The sequence below is a fragment of the Gadus chalcogrammus genome, chromosome 8 (genome assembly GCF_026213295.1).
Source record: "Gadus chalcogrammus isolate NIFS_2021 chromosome 8, NIFS_Gcha_1.0, whole genome shotgun sequence".
NCBI classification, from domain to species: domain Eukaryota; kingdom Metazoa; phylum Chordata; class Actinopteri; order Gadiformes; family Gadidae; genus Gadus; species Gadus chalcogrammus.
In genome coordinates, this window is record NC_079419.1 from 13,714,763 (window position 1) to 13,735,234 (window position 20,472).

At 45.4% G+C, this 20,472-nt stretch overlaps 1 protein-coding gene, 1 non-coding gene and 2 pseudogenes across 2 annotated transcripts; 3 read left to right on the plus strand and 1 right to left on the minus strand.

The window, feature by feature from the left end:
• The first annotated feature begins 2,253 nt into the window (after window positions 1-2,253).
• LOC130388410 (small nucleolar RNA SNORD89) lies at window positions 2,254-2,367 on the plus strand. Its single transcript, XR_008896434.1, has one exon. It is a non-coding gene; the product is annotated as a small nucleolar RNA SNORD89 (small nucleolar RNA).
• Window positions 2,368-2,400: 33 nt separating this feature from the next.
• On the minus strand, window positions 2,401-7,636 carry LOC130388328 (E3 ubiquitin-protein ligase TRIM39-like; annotated as a pseudogene).
• Window positions 7,637-10,988: 3,352 nt separating this feature from the next.
• On the plus strand, window positions 10,989-12,382 carry LOC130388332 (zinc finger protein 32-like). Its single transcript, XM_056597793.1, has 2 exons — window positions 10,989-11,060; window positions 11,832-12,382. The coding sequence occupies exon 2, from the start codon at window positions 11,873-11,875 to the stop codon at window positions 12,251-12,253; it is 381 nt and encodes a 126-aa protein (XP_056453768.1). The 5' UTR covers window positions 10,989-11,060; window positions 11,832-11,872; the 3' UTR covers window positions 12,254-12,382.
• A 2,847-nt stretch (window positions 12,383-15,229) lies between these two features.
• LOC130387309 (tetratricopeptide repeat protein 19, mitochondrial-like) lies at window positions 15,230-20,445 on the plus strand (annotated as a pseudogene).
• The last annotated feature ends 27 nt before the right edge of the window (window positions 20,446-20,472 follow it).

The following is a 20,472-nucleotide window of genomic DNA, read 5'->3' on the forward strand; positions in this document are numbered from 1 at the left end:
CCCCGCTCATCTCTCGGAAAAAAAACATTTGCCCTGTACTATGGCTGCACAGGGCCCACTGCTGCCAGCATGACCGCAATGATGGTGGATCTTGGCCTGCGTGCGCCTTTGTATTTGTGGAGGACCTACTCGGGTAGGACCCACTAAGAGAAGCCCCATGGATGATTATGAAAGGCAGCGGGCAGAATCGCTCTCCCTGTAAGTTATTATTCTGTTATTTGGTATACATGCTCTCTACCATCAATGTTAAACGGTAACCTAACTTGGAAAATAAGCGTCTAGAATTAAGTGGCTTTCTAAAACGAAGCACGTGTGGAAATTATGTAACAAAAGGCCGAATGAAGCCCCCCTACTTCCTGAATTTAGCCAGGATCCATGTAGAATCATACTGCTGGGATATGATGTAAACAAAAGGCCGAATTATAGCGCCTTGTCTGGCTTTATGTCAGTGCAGGGTTGCAGTGACAAAAAACAGGACCGAAGCGAACACTGATCCCAGCAGCTTATAGTAATATACATTATCGGCTCCTTCTCATTGGATGTGCTCTACTGTACTAATTTAGACCTTCATAGCCCCCTGTATCATTACTCATCAAATGTCTCCTTGTATGTCCTATGACAGGAATTGGGTGATGCTGGGACTGAAGTCGTAATCCTTCTGAAAGAAGGTAAGGTGTTAAACAAAGTCTTTCTCTCTGGGTCCTTCCTGAATTTTGCCAGGATCCATGTAGCATCATACTGCTGGGATATGATGTAAACAAAAGGCCGAATTATAGCACCTTGTCTGGCTTTATGTCAGTGCAGGGTTGCAGTGACAAAAAACAGGACCGAAGCGAACACTGATCCCAGCAGCTTATAGTAATATACATTATCGGCTCCTTCTCATTGGATGTGCTCTACTGTACTAATCTGACTCTTTCTATTTCTCTTCAGGTGCTGCGACCCCTTGGATCAGCCCCTCCATGATCTGTTACCTAAATCACTACAACTAGGGGACTTTGATAAGCTCTTGTAGGGAAGTGCAAAATTAACAGAAAAGGCCAACTTTAAGTGAGTGATTTTCCATAATACCACCCCAACCATGCATTTGAAAAGTGTCAAAGATTAGTGTGGCACACTAAATTACCTGCTAATGCTGCTTGTCTTGTATTTGACCGTTCCAATGGAATTAGTTTTTGTGATAATTCATAGGTAGTAAAGCAGTAGTAATGGTACTCTGGAAATGATGTAACAAAAGGCCGAATGAAGCCCCCCTCCCAGCAGTCTGTTCACAGTGAGGGGGTGCAATGACAAAAACCGGACCGAAGCGTTTATCTGATCCAGGCAGCTGAGAAACAGGCGATCTATACTCCATTATGGGATTTCGATGCTTCATATTCCCCTGTATCATAACTCATCAAAGTTCTCCTTTTATATTCCATGTCAGGACTGGGGTGAATCTGGTGGTGCTGCTGGGGCTGAAGGTGCAATTATTCCGAAAGGAGGTGAGGTATTAACCAAAGTTGTGTTTTATTTATTTGCTGATCTTCTGTCTGGGTACTTCCTGACTATCGCCAGGATCTATAGAGGATCATGATGCTGGGATATGATGTAAACAAAAGGCCGAATTATAGCGCCATGTCTGGCTTTATGTCAGTGCAGGGTTGCAGTGACAAAAAACAGGACCGAAGCGAACACTGATCCCATTAGCCTATGGTATTGGACCATGTCGCCTTATTGGCTCATTCTCTTTAGATTGTGCTCTAATCTGAATTTTCCCGTCAGTTGCTGTGCGCCCTTGGACCAGCCCTCCCATGATCTGTTGCCTAAATAATCTGCGGGACTGACAAGCTCTTCCTGGAACCAGCCAAGCTAAAGTGAGTGTTTTTCCAACCTAAAGTGTATCTTTTTGCGATCTTTCATTGCAAAGTATAACGTCCATAATTTTACAATATGATTCTCTGGAAATGATGTAACAAAAGGCCGAATGAAGCCCCCCTCCCAGCAGTCTGTTCACAGTGAGGGGGTGCAATGACAAAAACCGGACCGAAGCGTTTATCTGATCCTGCCAGAGAATGCATCTCCTTCCTTGATGTCCTAAAGTTCATCTGCCTCATATTTCCTATGTCTTCTATAACAGGGCCATAACGGGGCCGGCGTATGCAACGAGATGGCTCTGGTGGTAAGTGACGGGATGCCATCTTGTGAAAGGTGAGTTGGAACTTGGAAGCCCTCAAACTTATTTTTTATTATAAGGATGATGCTATAGTAACTGCTGGGACATGATGTAAACAAAAGGCCGAATTGTAGCACCCTCGCCTAGCAGCTTGTTCCCTGTGCAATGGGCGCTGTGACAAAAACTCGACCGAAGCGTGATCTGATCCCAGCTTGGTACAACTGATTATCAAAACTATCTGACAAGCAGACTAGAACTATACTTGGTGTAATATATATACTAGTGTAAAACTGTGATTCTCTAGCCAATTTCGTGTAATACATCTTCTCTAAAATCCTGTTCTTCACAGACTAGGACAAGTTACCCCCTGCTCCGCTGCCCCTATAGGACACTTCTGAATGGAGCCGACCCATTGACCTGCATGATCACATTGCTTGTATTACTCTAATTCACATGAATATCTTTTGTAAATCCTGTTCAGCAACATGGTACATTTCTGTTTGAGAGATAAAAATGGAAACCGTTTCCCATGCATTCAGCTGCGCATCAGTTATTTCAATGTCCAGTTTTTCCCGTTTTCTTTTTCAATAATTCTGTTGTCTCCATATTCAGTGCTGTGATGCCATGGTATAACTTGCTTATAATGCCTTTTGGAACTCCTGAGATTTAGGCATTAATAAATGTATAAATAATTGGTGGCTCTCTTGGATTCTATACCCATTTCTGACTCAAATCTGGAATACCTTCCTTTGGATCATGTATCGACAGATTTGTTTCTTTTTGGAAAGGCATGGTTTAAAACATATTGGTTTTGACTTAATGACAGACTTAGGTTCTACCCGTACCAAGTACAACAGTGCAGAGACAAATCAAGTGTGTATGGTTTAAAAGTTGACAACTCTGGCAAAGGACTAAAGGGCAATCTTTGTGTTTTCGGAAATCTGATGGTATTACTAAGTCTATGGGGTCATCTCTGCAGCACGACGGACCATAACTTTTCACTAAATTAACGCTTCCTCTTCGATGAGACCATCAGTATTGCATTGGTCTGGTTGGTTGCCAGCCATAGACATGAGGCTCGTAGTACCCTAACCGGAAGCTGTTCAATTTTAATTTACCGTTGTCATGCTGAATATTAACAAAGTACTTTTAAACAAGTTACCTCGGGTCATCTTCCGGTTTCTAATGAAGATTAGCAAATGGGGCGAGATGGAAAAACAGGTTACCAATAGGCAAACAGGACTTTATATAAAGTGATGCTTTTGTGCAGCCTCATTGAGAAATGAGGGCATACTGGGCTTGGATGGGGTCAGAGCCCTTCTAAATACGGGTCTAAAACTCATAACTCGGAATTAAACAAACTAGAATTCATTTGAATTGCTTCGGTTTTACTTTTGGTCACAAATATACAGTGCATTTAAAACGAAGTAACACACTTCTGCAACTGAATATGCATTATTATACCCTTTAACCAGGTTGAGTCATTGAGATTAAAATCTATTTTACAAATGACCTTGCCAAGATGGAAAGCACACAGCGTCAAAACAAGACAGTGCGATAGTAATACATTTAGTTCATTGACTAAAACATTTGCAATTTCTAATGGGAGTCCGACATCAAACTCGACAACAGCTTTAAATTCAGAGTAACTAGGTCTTGCAGCTTATTCCAGGAATATGGTGCAAAAACCTTAATGGCCTTTTTCACAGTTCGGCCCGCCCTTCAGCAACAGTCATAAGGACCATAAATGCATATTGTTTGCCAGGGCCGTGCAGAGACCTTGAGGAGCAGGGGCTCTGATCAAAAAAGGGCACATGGAACAAGATTTAACAATGTCATCTTTATTTTTTAATGAATTATCCTTAAAACTAAATGTATTGTGTAATCTTACAATCTTATGTAGAAGTATCCATAATATATCCCAACAGACAATGTGAAATTTTACATAATAATAAATCCACAATTTAACCTAAATTGACCTCTAAAAATGAAGCATGGGGCCTTACATCAGACTCCATTCACATGAATAAGAAATGCAACTGTTAATCAACCAATGTAACTTTACATACAGTATTGATACTATATCAAATTTTACATAATACTAAAACAATACTGTACACCTTTCTGACATACTATGTGATTGAGGCTAACTACTACAATCAGAATGAGAAAATGTTTTTTGTGAATATTCTAAACTATTAATTGCATACTGATTCGCTATAATGCAAAATATAAGCAAGGGGTTACCTGTAGTAAGTAACAGCCCACCATTAGCAAGTAATCCAGCAAACAATAAGAAAATGTATTTTTATTGATTTGTGGTGATTTCTTTCCTGAAACAGTTCCATGGTAAAGTCTATGCCACCAGTCTGGGGGGTGTAATTTGTAAGACAGATAGCAGCCGGAACGTAGATTAAAGTGCTGTTCTCGCACAGATATTGATGGCAACCAAAGTTAGTTTATTTTTCAACATAAGCTAAATGGTTTTGGAAACGGACTGTAGTGATCTTACCCTGCTTTTCACCGTCTCTTAAAACAACTATACGGTGCGCATCTTGAAAGCAGGCAAATGTGAAAGGTCGCGTTGATAGACTATGATGTCATCTACCGGCAGCGCAGGTAGACGAGGCTACCAACTTTACTTCTATATTATTACTTTCAGACACTAGCCTGCCTTAGAGACCTGCTGGGATCCAAGGGGCTGGAAGGACCTTCCAGGTGTGCTGCTAGGATAACCAACAGAGAGCTCTGGAGTAACATCTGCTCAGCTTAGAGGATTTCAACTGAAGAATCATCGGACGAACACACGAGAACATGCAGTTGGTTCGACTGAGTTGTTTATTACCATTATGCTTTAACAACAAATATAACTGAAGAATAGTCACTTAAAAGTAAAAAATTAACAGAACAACACAAAGAATAGTACCAAACATTACCTATCATTAACGGTAATGCACGTGTCATTGACTCTTAGCGCCTTTATTTCTAAAAGGCAACTAACGACACACTTGGTGACTAATTTAGACCATAAGTAATGTAATGTAAGACAATAATAAACACAATCCTAGATTAGCTTCAGACGAGAGCAGAGACAGGAAAGAGCAGGATGGAGAGAGGAGAGCAAACAAGACAAAGTCACAGTGCTCACACATGGGGAGAATCTTTACATGTAGTCACTTTGAGCTTTGTGTAGGTGTTTAATACATGAAGGGTTGTATGGTGGCGATTAAGTCATATACTGGTTTATCAACTACGAACCTTTGCAATTCTTCAATGATTTAAAACGTTTGATCAGTCTCAAAATGATTAAAAGAGGGTTTTAGGCCACAAAAACCTTTTGTTTGTATTACACTGAGACAGTATTTCTACTGAACACTATTGGACTGGAATGTATCTATTTCACTGAAATGACCAATTACAATTATAATGTAGGCCTAAACATTACATTTTTTAAAACCAAAAGAAAAGTTAATAAACTACAATTATTATTTATACAAATGAATCCTCTTAAAATGTTCTACATAACTGCAACTGTTAACAATTTAGCGTTAAACATATAGAATAAATCTGGGGAAAACAGACAATATGTAATCTAAGCCTTTATTAAGGGTTGTATTCAATAACTGGGGTTAGATTCTTAACTATGTCCTTGTTAAATGACAGCATTGCAACATTAATGCAGTTATCTCAGATCTCACATAGTAGAGATTCTAATTCAGGAAACAAAATTAGTTGTTTTGGTTGTTTGTATATGGTATTATCCAACAACGGCCCTAGTCTGTTTGATTGACAGGTGAGATGATGAGGGGGGCAGAGTTGTTACCTTCATAATCATGGTGACCTGGGAAGAGGATTGGATAAAGAGGCTCACTAAAGGTGCAGCCAGTAGCAGAGTAGATATGAACCCTGGTTTCCACATCATAGAAGGACACCAGACCCTCATCATAATCAACAAACACCCCCACCTTCTGGAGCCCAGCTCTCAGAGGGAGATGGACGTTTGGGTTATCTCTGAATATCAACCCATCCGTGTCAGATAAAAGAGTCCAGTAACCCGCCTCAGGGGTTGTTTTTATCCTACATTTTCTGTTGATGGACTCTCTTGCCACTCCTAAACGCCACAAAGTCTTGCCTTCAACCTGGACCTCAAAGTAAAATCGACCTAAGGAGAAGCTCTGCCTCGTGAGATTATATAATTTGTAAATCTCTTAGGGTTATCTGGGAGATTCTTATCTACACCTCCATCATGTACTTGTTTCCCATCCTCAGACAGGATGAGACTGGAAGCAGCTGTATCAGGATCCAGAGTCAAATCTACTTCATACTGCTGGACCCTCTTCAGTTCAGAATCATGCAGCTTCTTCATCTCCATGTTCAGTGTCCCCTCCAGCTGATCCAGGGATCTCCTCAAGGTCTCTACGTAAGAAGGAGGACGGACCTCCACTGTCGTCCAGTCCCTGGTGGCTGGAGGATTCTTCAGGGATCTGAAGGCCTGGAGGAAGTGGAGGTGGTCTTTAGTGTGTGAGATCTGCTTGACCTCTGAGCTTCTATTGGTCAGATCTTCCATTTCCTGCTCCAGCTCTTTGATGAGGTCTTCAGCTTGTTTCTCCATGGATTTCACTCTCTCTTTAACCGTTTGGTTGAAATCTTCCCAGCACTTTTCAACACAGCCTATCAGAGCAGTGAAGACCTGCCCACCATCGGCTATCTCTCTGTCTGCGTCTTGTTGCTCAGATCTACTGTGTCTTTGATCTCCTTAATCTTTAGTTTTCTCTCCTGGATCATATGCGGAACTTCAACCTCTATCATCCCCAGTTGAGCCGTCTTTACTTCATATTCCTCCTTAAGAGGTACAACAGAATGGGACTTGTGGTCTGTCTCTGTGCAGAACTGACACACACACACCTGTTCAGTCTGGCAGAAGAGCTCCAGAAGTCTGTCGTGTTTCTTACACATCCTGTCTTCCAGACGGTCCATAGGCTCGACCAACCGATGTTTCTGTAAGCGAGCGACTCTCTGATGTGGTTCCAGGTGGGTTTGGCAGTAAGAGGTAAAACACACTAGGCAGGACTTCACAGCCTTCTGCTGGGTCCCACTACAGACGTCACAGGGAACTTCTGCTTGTTCAACAAAAGGCTGCTCTTTAACTCGTAAAAACGTTCTAAACTGGGCAGCCAGCTCTGATAAGAAGATATTGACCCGTAAGTCAGGTCTTGTGTGGAAAATTTCGTTGCAAACAGGACATTTGTAATGGACTTGTTCATCCCAGAACTTTGCAATACAGGTTCTGCAGAAGTTGTGTCCACATGCGGTGGTAACTGGACTGTTGAACACATCCAGACAGATGGAACATGAAAAGTTCTCTTCGGACCAGAAAGTGTTAGCACAGGCCATTCCTAGACACAGACGACAAGGTTTATTTATTGAGCAATTATATATTTCTAATTCAAATACAGGAAGAGAGGTTTTAACTACTCCACAAAGTTGTGTTGTTTTGCTCACCTTGTTATTACTGTCTGTCAGACTATTCATTCCAAAATGCGTTTTATTCCTTGCCTGGAAGAGAGAACTTCCACGTCGGTTTCTTTGGTTTCTCTGAACCTAAAGTTTCGTTTCCTCAACAAGACATCCACTCCTCTCCTCCCCTGACACCTGGCCCCTCCCCTAACGCCTGGCTCCTCCCATAACACCTGGCTCCTCCCCGACGGCACACGCACATGGCGTCACTCACTGCAATTGTGTCGGCCTCTTCAAATGCGTTGATGTGTGTTCTCTTCTTTCTGGAGTTAAAAGAGCTGGTGCAAAACGAGAGACATTGGGGGGATTTAGTGGGGATTTGCGACTGTAACCGTGATGATTAACCGGTGTTGATCTATCCGGGTTTCCGGGGCTTCCCCGAATACTTTTTTATCCAACCCCGGGCCCGATCCGATTTTCAACAGAAACAGACAGAGAGCAAAGAGCTGTTTATTGGCGCTACGCTGCTGTAGGAACTCTCCCCGATGTGCACGCGCACAGTGCACACACGAGCAGCAGAGCTGAGAGCAGCACGCACGCACACACACACACACACACACACACACACACACACACACACACACACACACACACACACACACACACACACACACACACACACACACACTTCTCACTTCAAACTAAAGATATTTCCCATGAGCTGTTACCAGCATAACCATTGGATTATATATGTGATTTATTCATCATAATTCAAAATATTCTGTTCTTCAGAGGACGGAGCTGGTCCACCAAGCCACCAGTGAGTGGAGGAAGAGCCAGCGGGAGGAACTGACGTCAGGTGCAGGAAACCATAGAGACCTGCTGGGATCCAAGGGGCTGGAAGAACCTTCCAGGTGTGCTGCTAGGATAACCAACAGTGGGCTCTGGAGAAACATCTGCTCAGCTTCGAGGATATCAACTGAAGAAACAGGAAGAATCATCGGCTGAACACACGAGAACATTCAATTGGTTCGACTGAGTTGTTCATTACCATTATGCTTTAACAACAAATATAACTGAAAAATAATCACTTACACAGTAAATCAAAAGTACAGATCATTAACAGTTGTCTTTGGCTGTCTTTGCGACTTTATTTCTAAAGGGCGACTGACAACACTCTTGGCGAATTATCCAGACCATCAGGGAGAAGGTGAAACACATATTAAACGTGTGAGGAGTTATCATTCCCATTCTGCTGGCTGCTCAGAGGTATCGTGGTCCACGGCTCTCGTGCCAACAGCGTAGGGGTCTCTCCCTCTCCTCGCGCCGTCTATCCGGATTCCGGCGAATATCAAACCTGCTGCTCACTTTTACCTGCTACAAAACGGAGAAACGTTAGTTTATTTTTCAACATCAGCTCAATTGTTTTTGGAAACAGACTGTCTGTAGTGATCTTACCAAGCTTTTCACCGTCTCTTAAAACAACATGCGCATCTTGCAGGCAGGCAAATGTGAAAGGTCTGATAACCTATGACGTCACCTGCCGGCAGCGCAGGTAGACGATGCTACAAACTATAGGCTACTTCTATATTATTACTTTTAGAAATGTTTTATTCTCGAATAATTGAGTCACACGTTCATTTTCGCCTCTTAGCAGCAAGTGCTAAGAGGCGAACTTAACACCCATTCTAACATTTGCATTACGAAATTGTAGGCCTACAACTGACAATTAATCATCAACTGATAAATTCTCGCTCATGTTCAACCATCGCAAGCAGTTCTAATAACGGATTAATTTGATTCAGCAATCTGTTTTTCCGGTTTTATGTCATAGCCTACGAACGTTTTTGGAACACTCTTATTACGGAAGAAGGGGTTTACGGAAGAAAAAGACAAGAGCTTCCGAACCTCCGATCTGCTCCGAAGGCGGCATAGCGCCCAGGGGGGGCGCCTGATGCCTGATGTCTGCATGATGGAGGCTCTGGTTGCAAATTACTGCCATCTAGTGAAAGAAGGAGGAACTTTGCCAATATGGTAAAATGACCCCATGGCCCGGAAGCCGTACAGTGATCATTGATAATTTATATGGCGTGGTTCCCGCCGTAGTCTTCTATTTACTACCAGAAAGTCGAGTAAACCGGACGGAATGGAGAACGATCCGTGTTTACCGGTAATTCAACTGCACGACTTTATCAAGTTTGAGTCTGGCATCTTTGGAGCATGTGTCGATGTGATGCTGTTATCTTACTATGGTTAAATGATCCTGGTAGCCAGTACACAGGCGTCTGAAATATGCAGAGGCCAACTTGGGTAAACATGTTGTGCCTGGGGTAACGTGATATCTCGCATGTCAACCCTAAAAGTCTGTTCGGTTGCACATACAACTTCTGTGCAGGGGCGTAAGTTAAGTTTGAACAATGGATGAAGAAAAGGCACAACTTTATGCACAAAGTTGTGCCTTTTCTTCACCCAATAATGCTGGATGCGTCTTTTTTAAATTAAAAAGTAAAATAAATTATTTACTCTTCAGTCATCATTGATATGAATTTATTTGGTTGGGTCAAACAGTAGGTGCCGGTGCATTCATGCATCCAATGTATCCACCCTCAACATGTGCACCCATTTCTGCTGTCCCCAAAATCCCGACGCTGAAGTTGGCATCCGATTCGCAGCATCCGATTCGGCTTGAAAACCACTTAGAATCTTCAAATCGGTCCTGATTGAAAACCACTACACCTAGACTCTTCAAATTTGGACTACATTATCACAGTGAGGCTATACATTATGTAAAACATAGTTTCAGATTTGTGAAACCTTTACCCTATTTGTGAAAATGCAATACAGGCTTATTTGAATGCTTTTTAAGGGGTCCAGACCGCATTGCATTTTCACAAATAGGGTAAATGTTTCACAAATCTGAAACTATGTTTACATAATGTATAGCCTCACTGTGTTAATTTAGTCTAGATTTGAAGAGTCTAGGTGTAGTGGTTTTCAATCAGGACCCGTTCTAATGCAGTCTGGACCCCTAAAAAGCATTAAAATGAGCCTGTATTGCATTTTCACAAATAGAAAAAGGGTTTCACAAATCTGTAACTATGTTTATTATAATGTATAGCCTCACTGTGATAATTTAGTCCAGATTTGAAGAGTCTAGGTGTAGTGGTTTTCAATCAGACCGATTTAAAGTGGACCAGCTGCTGAATCGGATGCTGCGAATCGGATGCCAACTTCAGCGTCGTCCCAAAATCCTTGTTTCCCAGTCTTGTCAAGAGTATAATCTCTTGGATCGTCTACTTCCAGGGATCCAAAGACAAACCCCAACGCATCCTGATTATAACAGAACCGGACTCTGAGGGAGTCTGTCCATACCCGGTCCTTCTGAGGCTCTCAGTCCGACTGAGAGACTGCAGCTCCAGGCTGGGCGCACAGGACAGCAAATATCTCCGTAAGAAATCAGCCCATTCATAATAAAATAAATGCTGTTAAATACACAGAGAATACATAATTAAAAAAATATATGCAAACAAAAAATGCATATGTAATATAATGCAAATATAGAAGGCTATAAGCATTAAGCATTAAAAGCATTAAAAAAAATGCTTAAAGCATTAAGCATTAAGCATTGAAAGAAAATTAATTCTGATATCTGTGGACCAATGAATATAAGATGCTGCGCAGAGAAACGCCCTCGGAAACCTTTATTCGGGTTTCCACACAAAATTCCAGATGTATATAAAAACCTGCAAGAATATGCATATTTCTAGCAATCAGTCAGTTTGACAAATACAGATAATTATGGGTGTTCGTTAAAACATGTTTGGTCAATTTTGGTTGTTGGCAGGTGTAGACTCTGAGCTTGTCCACGTGGCCACAAGCTCATGACATTTGGGATGGACAACCAATAAACACGTGCTGTTGTGCTACGCACCGGTGAACATCTTGGAAAATTTCAGCAATTCTATGTACACCGATTTCCAGCCTTCTGCTGAGCATTCATTTGTGTCGAAACCTACGCAGAGTTCTGTGCATGTGGCCCCAGGAGTTTGTCTTGGTTGTTTAGAGAGGCACATTTTTTAAGTTTGAAGAAGCTCGTACAGTTCTCCGCAGGCAAGTATCCATCCTCCAAACTTACCTGCATGTTCGAGAGGATGCTTGACCGGGCCGGTGAGACCCCCTTACCAATCTGGTCTTTAACCTTAACCTGTGACCCCTACAGGAGACCGCCTGGAAAGGCTGAAGACGAGGAAGGGGCGCGGGATGTCAAACATTGGCCGGAAGATGATCTACTGCTCCATGTGCAGGAAGGGCTTCTACAAGCAGGCCCACATGGAGGCCCATCGCCGGGTCCACTGCGGCCTCCCGCCCAATCAGTGCTGGCAGTGCGGCAAGACCTACCCCACCCTACAAAGCCTGGTGCTGCACCAGCAGACCCACGGCCGCAAGGAGCAGTACCGGTGCTCCCACTGCGACAAGAGCTTTGTCCTCAAGCGAGACTGTAAGGCCCACCACCGCACCCACTCCCGGCACCATGCCCTTCAAGTGCTGGTTCTGCCAGGACGGCTTCAGCCACCAGGAAGCGCTGGACCAGCACCTGGACTCGCACAAAGACGAGGAATGCTACCGCTGCAAGGTTTGTGACAAGCGGTTCATCTCCTACCAGGGCTTGAACGCCCACTGCCAGTCACACCAGAGGAGGCAGCTGCTGTCGTGCGCCCAGTGCGACAAAGCCTTCAGCAATCCACAGAGCCTGAAGGTCCACCAGGTGACTCACTCCACCAGAAGCCGCACGTGTGTCCGGTGTGTGGAAGGACTTCAAGCTGCCGGGGGGCCTGCAGTCCCACTGCTGACCCACGGGGAGGAACGGGCCTATCGTTGCTCCTGGTGCGACAAGCGGTTCAAGCGGCTGCAGGGCCTCCAGCTGCACCACCTCGTGCACCTGGGCATCAAGCGCTTTGAGTGCGCCGAGTGCGGCAAGCGCTTCACGCAGCAGTCGCACCTGACGGCCCACCGGACCACGCACACGGGGGAGCGGCCGTTCCTCTGCACGGCGTGCGGCAAGCGCTTCACGCAGTCCTCCCACATGCGCTCGCACACCAGGCTCTTCCACTGCGACGACAAGCCCTTGCGTGCGACGACTGCGGCAAGAGCTTCGCCATCGCCCACTACCTGAAGATGCACCGTCTGAGTCACACCAAGGAGAAGCTGTACAGCTGCTCCTACTGCAACAAGGCCTTCTCCTACCGCAACTCGTGGAAGGCGCACGAGAGGACCCACACAGGGGGAGAAGCCCTTCCAGTGCGGCGAGTGCGGGAGAGGTTCGTGACGTCGGCTGGCCTGCAGTGCCACCGGCGGTCCGCGCACACGCGAGAGAAGAGCCACTACTGCCGCCACCTGCGGCCGGTTCTTCATGACCGGCTCGCAGCTCCGCCTGCATGAGCTCAGCCACAGCAAGGAGCGGCCGCACGCCTGCCGCTGCGGCAAGGGCTTCAAGACCAAAGGGGTGCTGAAGAAACACGTCAAGACCTACCCCGACCACCAGGACCTCTGAGTGGGTCCGTCACGCTCACTCAAACCCTGGGAGGATTCATGCAGGTTCATGACTCTGATCATCAAGACCGTGTGTTGTGTGTGTTTGTGCATGTGTGTGTTGGTGTGTGTGTGTGTGTGTGTGTGTGTGTGTGTGTGTGTGTGTGTGTGTGTGTGTGTGTGTGTGTGTGTGTGTGTGTGTGTGTGTGTGTGTTGTGTGTGTGTGTGTGTCCTTGGAAGATGCACCAAAGGAATATGGAGGTGTGATCACTTAAAATGGTGTGACCTCAGGTGTGGCAGTACTATAAACACTTTATTTATTTTGTCTGAACGATGCGTGTAAATTCAATGTTTGAGTTTAACATTTGTTGGCTGTTAATGCCAAATAAAAATCAATAATTAAAGGGCCCTATTTTAACATCAGGCTGGTCCTTGGTGTTGGACCAAGGAAGGCCTTATTAGTTGGTTGTGTTCGTTGGCATGTTTAGAAGGGGCTGTATGTGGGACAAATGTGGACTATGAAGGTGTTTATTTTGGTACCTGTCGTATTTGTGATGCATTTTTGTGGATCAATAAGTATTATTTTTTAAAAATGAACAGCCGGGATCTGTTACTATAACTTTATTTTTGCGAATGGTTCATATTGGTGTGAAGATATGTTTAGTTGCAACGGTGATGGCCTGCATTATCTCACAATAAAAACTGGTCCTCGTTCTCCTGAAAGTCAACACACGGCAGTGTAACTACAATATTGTCCTTAAAACTCCAGCCATGACTTTGGAAAGTTAATAGATATTTTATTTTGAAGCAACGTCTTCAGTGCACTGTGAACGTCAACGTCAATGCATGTACCCTACCTCTTCCTCAAAACAGCATTCAAATCAAACCCTTAATTCTATTAAGGTTAGGGCGCATACGTATTTATCTTCATTCAATATTTATTAAATTACAAAACGGTTAGTGTAGTCTTTTAGCAGGCGCCCATTCAAAGTGTCCGAAAAACCTCATCCAAGATATTTTGAAGAACTAAAAGTCCTAGTTATTCCATGTTGCATCACTTATCAAAGATTCTGAAGTAGGCTTCAACACGACGAACATTTGATCTGATCAGTAGCGATAGGCGAAAAGGTACTCTTATAATAATTCAAATGGACATATATTCCTTGGATTGGAAGCTATGTAAACTATACCAAAGACCCTACGAAGCTGAATTGAGCTCCCGATTCACATCCACCTATATATTTGCAGCTATGTGCGACCAGGAACTAAGTCTATTTTTTCGGACCGTTTTTTAATGGCACACTGGTTACCAATGGTACTGTGTAAATTATGTTTATGAATCAAAACAATGTATTTGTAATTATTTATCTATTATGGGGCATGTATCTACCAGTGAAGTATTCAGTCTGGCGGCCGGAAAGGGACCATGAATATTTTTCATTTTCTAATCAATGGACAGCTGAAAATACAGAAAGCCTGATCCTTATTCGCATTTAAACAATGAGAAAGATTAGGGCTGATGCCTGATGCGCTCGAGTCTCAATGAGAAAGTTAACAGCATCCCTAATGACTTTGGGCCGCCCGTGTCAAAGTTCACACGTGATGACGTTCCTCAGTATAGGATTCTATCGCCCAAATGATTTCCCCACTCAAAATCTTCTATAATAGGTCCATGCTCAGAACCGATCTTAAAAACGTCTGTACGCTCTATTTAAGGCTTAGCATTCCACGGGTTAAATCACGTTGGGCCCCCCCAAAACATGTATGTTATATGCTATGGTATGACAAAAAATAGATTAAAAATTACAAAAACATTAAAAAGATATACTCGTTCCTGGTTGCACATTAATAATTGATGTATCTTCTCCATGGCAGCTGATTATCAAACTCGACTACGTCACATAACGTCACGTGCCCCCACGTCAGTTTTGTAAACATCAAACATGGCGACCCCCTCTGCGCTCCGTGCTCTCCTCCTGACTAAGAGCAAGCACGCCAAACTTGTAATTGTCAAACCACACGCAGTATGTACCTGGGGAAACTCTTCCGGACAGCTCGGCTTCAGAGCTTGAATCAGGAACCACTGCGATGGAGCTCAACATCCGGCTCCTGGTCGGCAAGGTCACGACAGATGGAAGAATGGGTCGTGAGAAGCACCAGCACCATGGCGAGGGACCCCCGGGGAGCGGCGCGGTTACTCGGGGCACTCGGTGCGTTTGCGACACGTTAACCCTGCCTCAATCAGTACACAGTTGATATGGTATACCAGGAGAGCATGGCTAGCTCTCCATAGCAAGACTCTGAACCTATGCCTGACCTGATCAGTTGTTCAGTTTCATGAACCCAAAACATCCATAACAACAACACACGCTACTGTGTGTGGCGGATTTCATATAGAACATCGGTTATTATAACACTCATAATACTTAAGCATAGACGGTACTAAAAAGTATCTTCAAATTGGCGTGTGTCGTAACCATGGTATAGCACGCCCCCTAAACCTCTCAGCCCTAGACGCATGTTTCTAAATATCAAAGTGTTCGAATTAAATCTGAAACAGAAGGTTCACTGTTTCTTTAAACGATTGACCTATTAACCGTCCTTGGTAAAGTGACGAACCCTGTTGTCTTTGGGCATGAAGGTATGCCTGTTAAGCTTTCAGTTCTGAGCAGTTTCCACACCTGAACTGTTTCCAAACACAGTGGATTTACCTTCTGCCCCATCAGAAATCAAATTCAAGGTAAATGGCCATTGGAATTAAACTCCCTAATTATGACTACTGATGACTTGTCATATTTCTTTCTGCAGCGTTTTCCTTCTTCCAGTCCACAGAGGAGGACACGAGAAGCGAGGCGCAGAAGAGCGAGGATGAGATCATTATGCTGTTGAAGCAGGCCAAGGTGAGACTTGGTCTCTACCAACTGCATCACCCACGCTATGCCTCCTGTCAGCTTTAGCATCACTATATACTACTACTGCTAATAATGATATTACGTGAAGAGGTTTTCAATGACCCCTTCGTGCCAGCTTTGTTGATTTGCTTTAATTTTGTAATGGTTGGACATTTACAATTATACTTTTTATGAATGAAACAAAGTCACAAGATTCACAAACAATTCACATGAATACAAACACAATCAACTCAATCTAATATAATATGAATAGATTTAGTCCTATTTACAGCTCTGTCTAATGATCAAATGTTGTAAATAACACTAGCCCTAACAGACAGGGTTGTATCCTATCGTGTGTGTGTGTGTGTGTTGTGTGTGTTGTGTGTGTGTGTGTGTGTGTGTGTGTGTGTGTGTGTGTGTGTGTGTGTGTGTGTTTGTGTGTGTGTGTGTGTGTGTGTGTGTGTGTGTGTGTGTGTAGCTCAGCATTTACAGGGGTCACTCCCGCGGCGTCTGGTCTGCTCCACCAGGCAGTCGCTCTGGCCCACAAGTCCTCCAACACACAGGCCATCATCTACACCTACAGCCTGGTAACACTGCCTCTCACACGCTCACACACAGCTAGCAACCCTTTTCCTTTGCATAACGGAGTGTTCCCTACCTCAGTCATGTGTGTTTGTGTTGCGTCTCTAGATGGCCAACCTAGCCTACGTCCAGGGTCACTGGACAAGGTGAGCAACAACACCGTTTGACTTATAAATCAATTGAAAGGCAGCCATTAAACAACATGCCGTTACACCATCAGAGCAAGCTGCTAATATTTATGAAGGCGCTAATGATCAACTCTTTCTTTCTAGTCAGAGAAACTTTCAAAGCAACCATGAGCTACATGCTCTCTGGGGGAACGCCAGAGGTATGTCGACAGCGTTTAATTGATCACGTGCACCTGTTGCCCCCCCCAGGGGATACAAAACCAGTGCAACTCTCGAAAACACTTCACTGTGACTGACAGATTTTCTCTCTCTGTGCAGAACGACAACGGCATCATAGAGATCTCCCTGAAGCTGGCCACCATATACGCCGGTCAGAACAAGTAAGGGCTCCTCTTTCAGCACCTCTCCATCCAGGGAGGACGCTGGTGGTTGGGGAGTTAAGGTCTCGACACAGTGTGTCAAGCGCGAGCGTATACTGAACTCTCTTGCATCCTTGTCTTCAAAAAGATAGGCGTCAAAATCATTTCGGTACCTTGGAATCAGGACCCCCCCCTTGGCCCGATATGTGAACGGAGTCACGGGGGATGGCTGATATATATGATTCCATAGTTTGAAGGTACATTTTTAAGGGTAAGGGTATTTTATATCCTTATGCGCTGACGGACTGCATATGATTCGTAGGCCACGGACAACTGCTTCTAACAAACAACTCCCCGGACGTTGGTGTTGAGTGGGTGGAAACGTTGTGTGGCGAAGCAGATGCGCAACACTGCAGGTCCTCTGGCCTGAAGGGGGCGCCACGGGGCCGGAGACGGCGGGGAACGCCTGTGTTAACGGGTGTCGATGGTTCTGGTTCTGCAGGACAGAGTTAGCAGAACACGGCTACCGTTCTGTACAGAGTCTCTGGAGGCTAAACTGGAGCAGCACAAGGACAGCTCACCCGACGACCAATCAGTACCGACCAGTCAGAGACCGACCAATCAGGTACCGCATCTCAATCCCTCCCTCTCCCTTCCCCAAGTAGTATGCAGAGCAGGTATACATCACAAATATGGTCCAGGTTCTGTTATGGGGTATTATACATAATATAGTACTAATGAATCCTGAGCTAGTGAAGAGTCCAACATGGAGGTCCACCATATTGTAACTCTTCTCTGTTTTCTCTCCCTTCACTTCCTCCCTTCTCCCTTCTCCTCTTCTCTCCCTCTCCCCCACGCTGCCTCTCCTCCCTCTCCCCCTCCTCCTCCTCCTCTCCCCAGAGGGTCTGAGGAAGGAGACGCGTCTCCTCCTGGGTCTGTGTTTGGACTCGCGGAGCCCGGTACTGCGCGGCCACTCGCCGGCTGAAGCAGGCCACCCAGGACTACCGCCGGGCCCTGCAGATCTGTAGCGAGGAACAGGGCGAGACCCACCCTCAGGTACTGCTCTGAGCACACTCAGAACCAGAACCATCCGTACAGCGCCGGGGCACAGAGCCGTTCCCACAGAGCCAAACACAGAGCAGTACAACCAGAACATAGAACTACGCATACAAACACGCAAACAGAACCGTGCTTAACCACAAGACTGAACCCTGCATACAGAGCAGAACACAGAACCACGCCTTAACCACAACTTTAAGTAGAACCATACCACATGTAAATGAAGCACGGCCTATAGCCTAATGTGTCCCGAAGGAGTTTTGCATAAAAGAGTCCATTATAGAGTTGTACATCAATTTAAATCTGGTGTCGTGTGTTTTATACAATCCATCTACCTACCAATCAACTAAACTGTATTTATAAATCGCTATTCGTGCAAGACTGCAGTACGAAAAAAACAAGAAATATTGTAAGATTTATTATATCATATGGTAGCTGGTGTCTTATAAGAGTAACGATTCAGTAAACAGTAACTCCTTTAAAAGCTGTGACGTGTGTTTAACGGCCCCGTGTGGTTCTGGTCGGGGCCCCAGGGGGGGCTCCTGATGCCTGTTGGCCTGGTAGTGGGCCCTGGTAGTGGGCCCCAGGGGGCCGTCCTGATGCCTGCTCTCTGCTGTCTCCCGTCAGACCCTGGTGCTGATGAGCGACCTGCCACCATCTTGGACCTGCAGGGGCTCCACGCCGAGGCCCTGCCCGTGGTGAGGCGGGCCGTGGCGCTGGGCCGCCAGGCCGGCCACCCGGACCAGCACGTGCTGCTGGGGAACCTGGCAGGGATCCTGCTGCACCAGGGTAACTCGCCGCGCCTCATACTGGTCCCACTGGTTCATCTGAAGCCCGTACCGTAGTCCCCGCCACATTTAGCTAACTGGTGGGTCTCTGATCACACTGGTTCATCTCAACCTGAAGGGTAGTCCCCCCCCCCCCCCCCCCCCCTAGTAAAGCTAGCTGGTTGGTCTCTGGTCACAGTGGTTCATCTCAACCTGAAGGGTAGTCCCCCCCCCCCCCTCCCTAGTAAAGCTAGCTGGTGGGTCTCTGGTCACACTGGTTCATCTCAACCTGAAGGGTAGTCGTCGTCCCCCCCCCCCCTAGTAAAGCTAGCTGGTGGGTCCCTGATCACACTGGTTCATCTCAACCTGAAGGGTAGTCGTCGTCCGTCTGTCCCCCCCCCCCCCTAGTAAAGCTAGCTGTTGGTCCGCTGGTCACAGTGGTTCATCTCAACCTGAAGGGTAGTCCCCCCCCCCCCCCCCTCCCGATAAAGCTAGCTGGTGGGGCTCTGGTCACACTGGTTCATCTCAACCTGAAGGGTAGTCGTCGTCGTCGTCCCCCCCCCCCCCCCCCCCCCCCCCCCTAGTAAAGCTAGCTGGTTGGTCTCTGGTCACACTGGTTTATCTCAAGCCTGAAGGTTAGTCCCTCCCCTAGTAAAGCTAACTGTTTGGTCTAGCCTGGGTCGCTAACTGGTTGGGGCAGCCCGGGTCTCTTCCTAGACCTATTAGTTAATCTCAAGCCTGAAGTGTAAATACTTATCACCAAATCAAACGGACAAGGCATGTAGGCATCATATGTGTATTTTTACAGTTGAAAACTCAATATCCCCCCTATTATCACAACCCAAGACCCAAGCGTGAGTTAAGTGGTCTCTTGCCCCCTCTGCTGGCGGTGTAGGGGACATGCAGGCAGCGTTGGACCTGTACAAGGAGGCTCTGTCCCTGGCCCGGGCGGCCGGTGACGAGGAGGCGGTGGAGCAGATCCAAGAGGGGCTGATGGAGGTGAAGAAGAGGAGGGAGGAGCAGCTGAAGGAGACGGAGGAGGAAGAGGAAGTGGATCTGAAGTGAGGGGGATGGATGAACGGTTAGGGTGGATAAATAGTTTTGGTGGATGGATGGATGGATGAATGGACAGACTGTTACGAATGTTTGATGAATGATCCTTCATTGTTAAACTCTTGGTCCCCATGACCCCCTTGGACCCCCCCAGGGGGTCTCTACCGGTGTGTGGGTCAGAACCAATGTCTGTACCAAAGACTTCTAACAAACCAATGGAAATGACCATCTCCTAACCACTATATTGATGATGATAATGTAACCTCGCAACCTCAACCAAACCCCTAGGGTTGACCTCATCCTCTCTCATCTCTCCTACTGTAAAGAATCGTTTGGTGTAGATGAAACCGTAGTATTTAATGTGTTTGTGTGAACATGGTACAACAGATACAGAGGTGTAATATAACAAAAATAGTAAAGAAATATATTCTCTCTTCAATCCCATTATCATTTTATGTTGAAATAAAACTATGTTTGAAGTTGTATTGG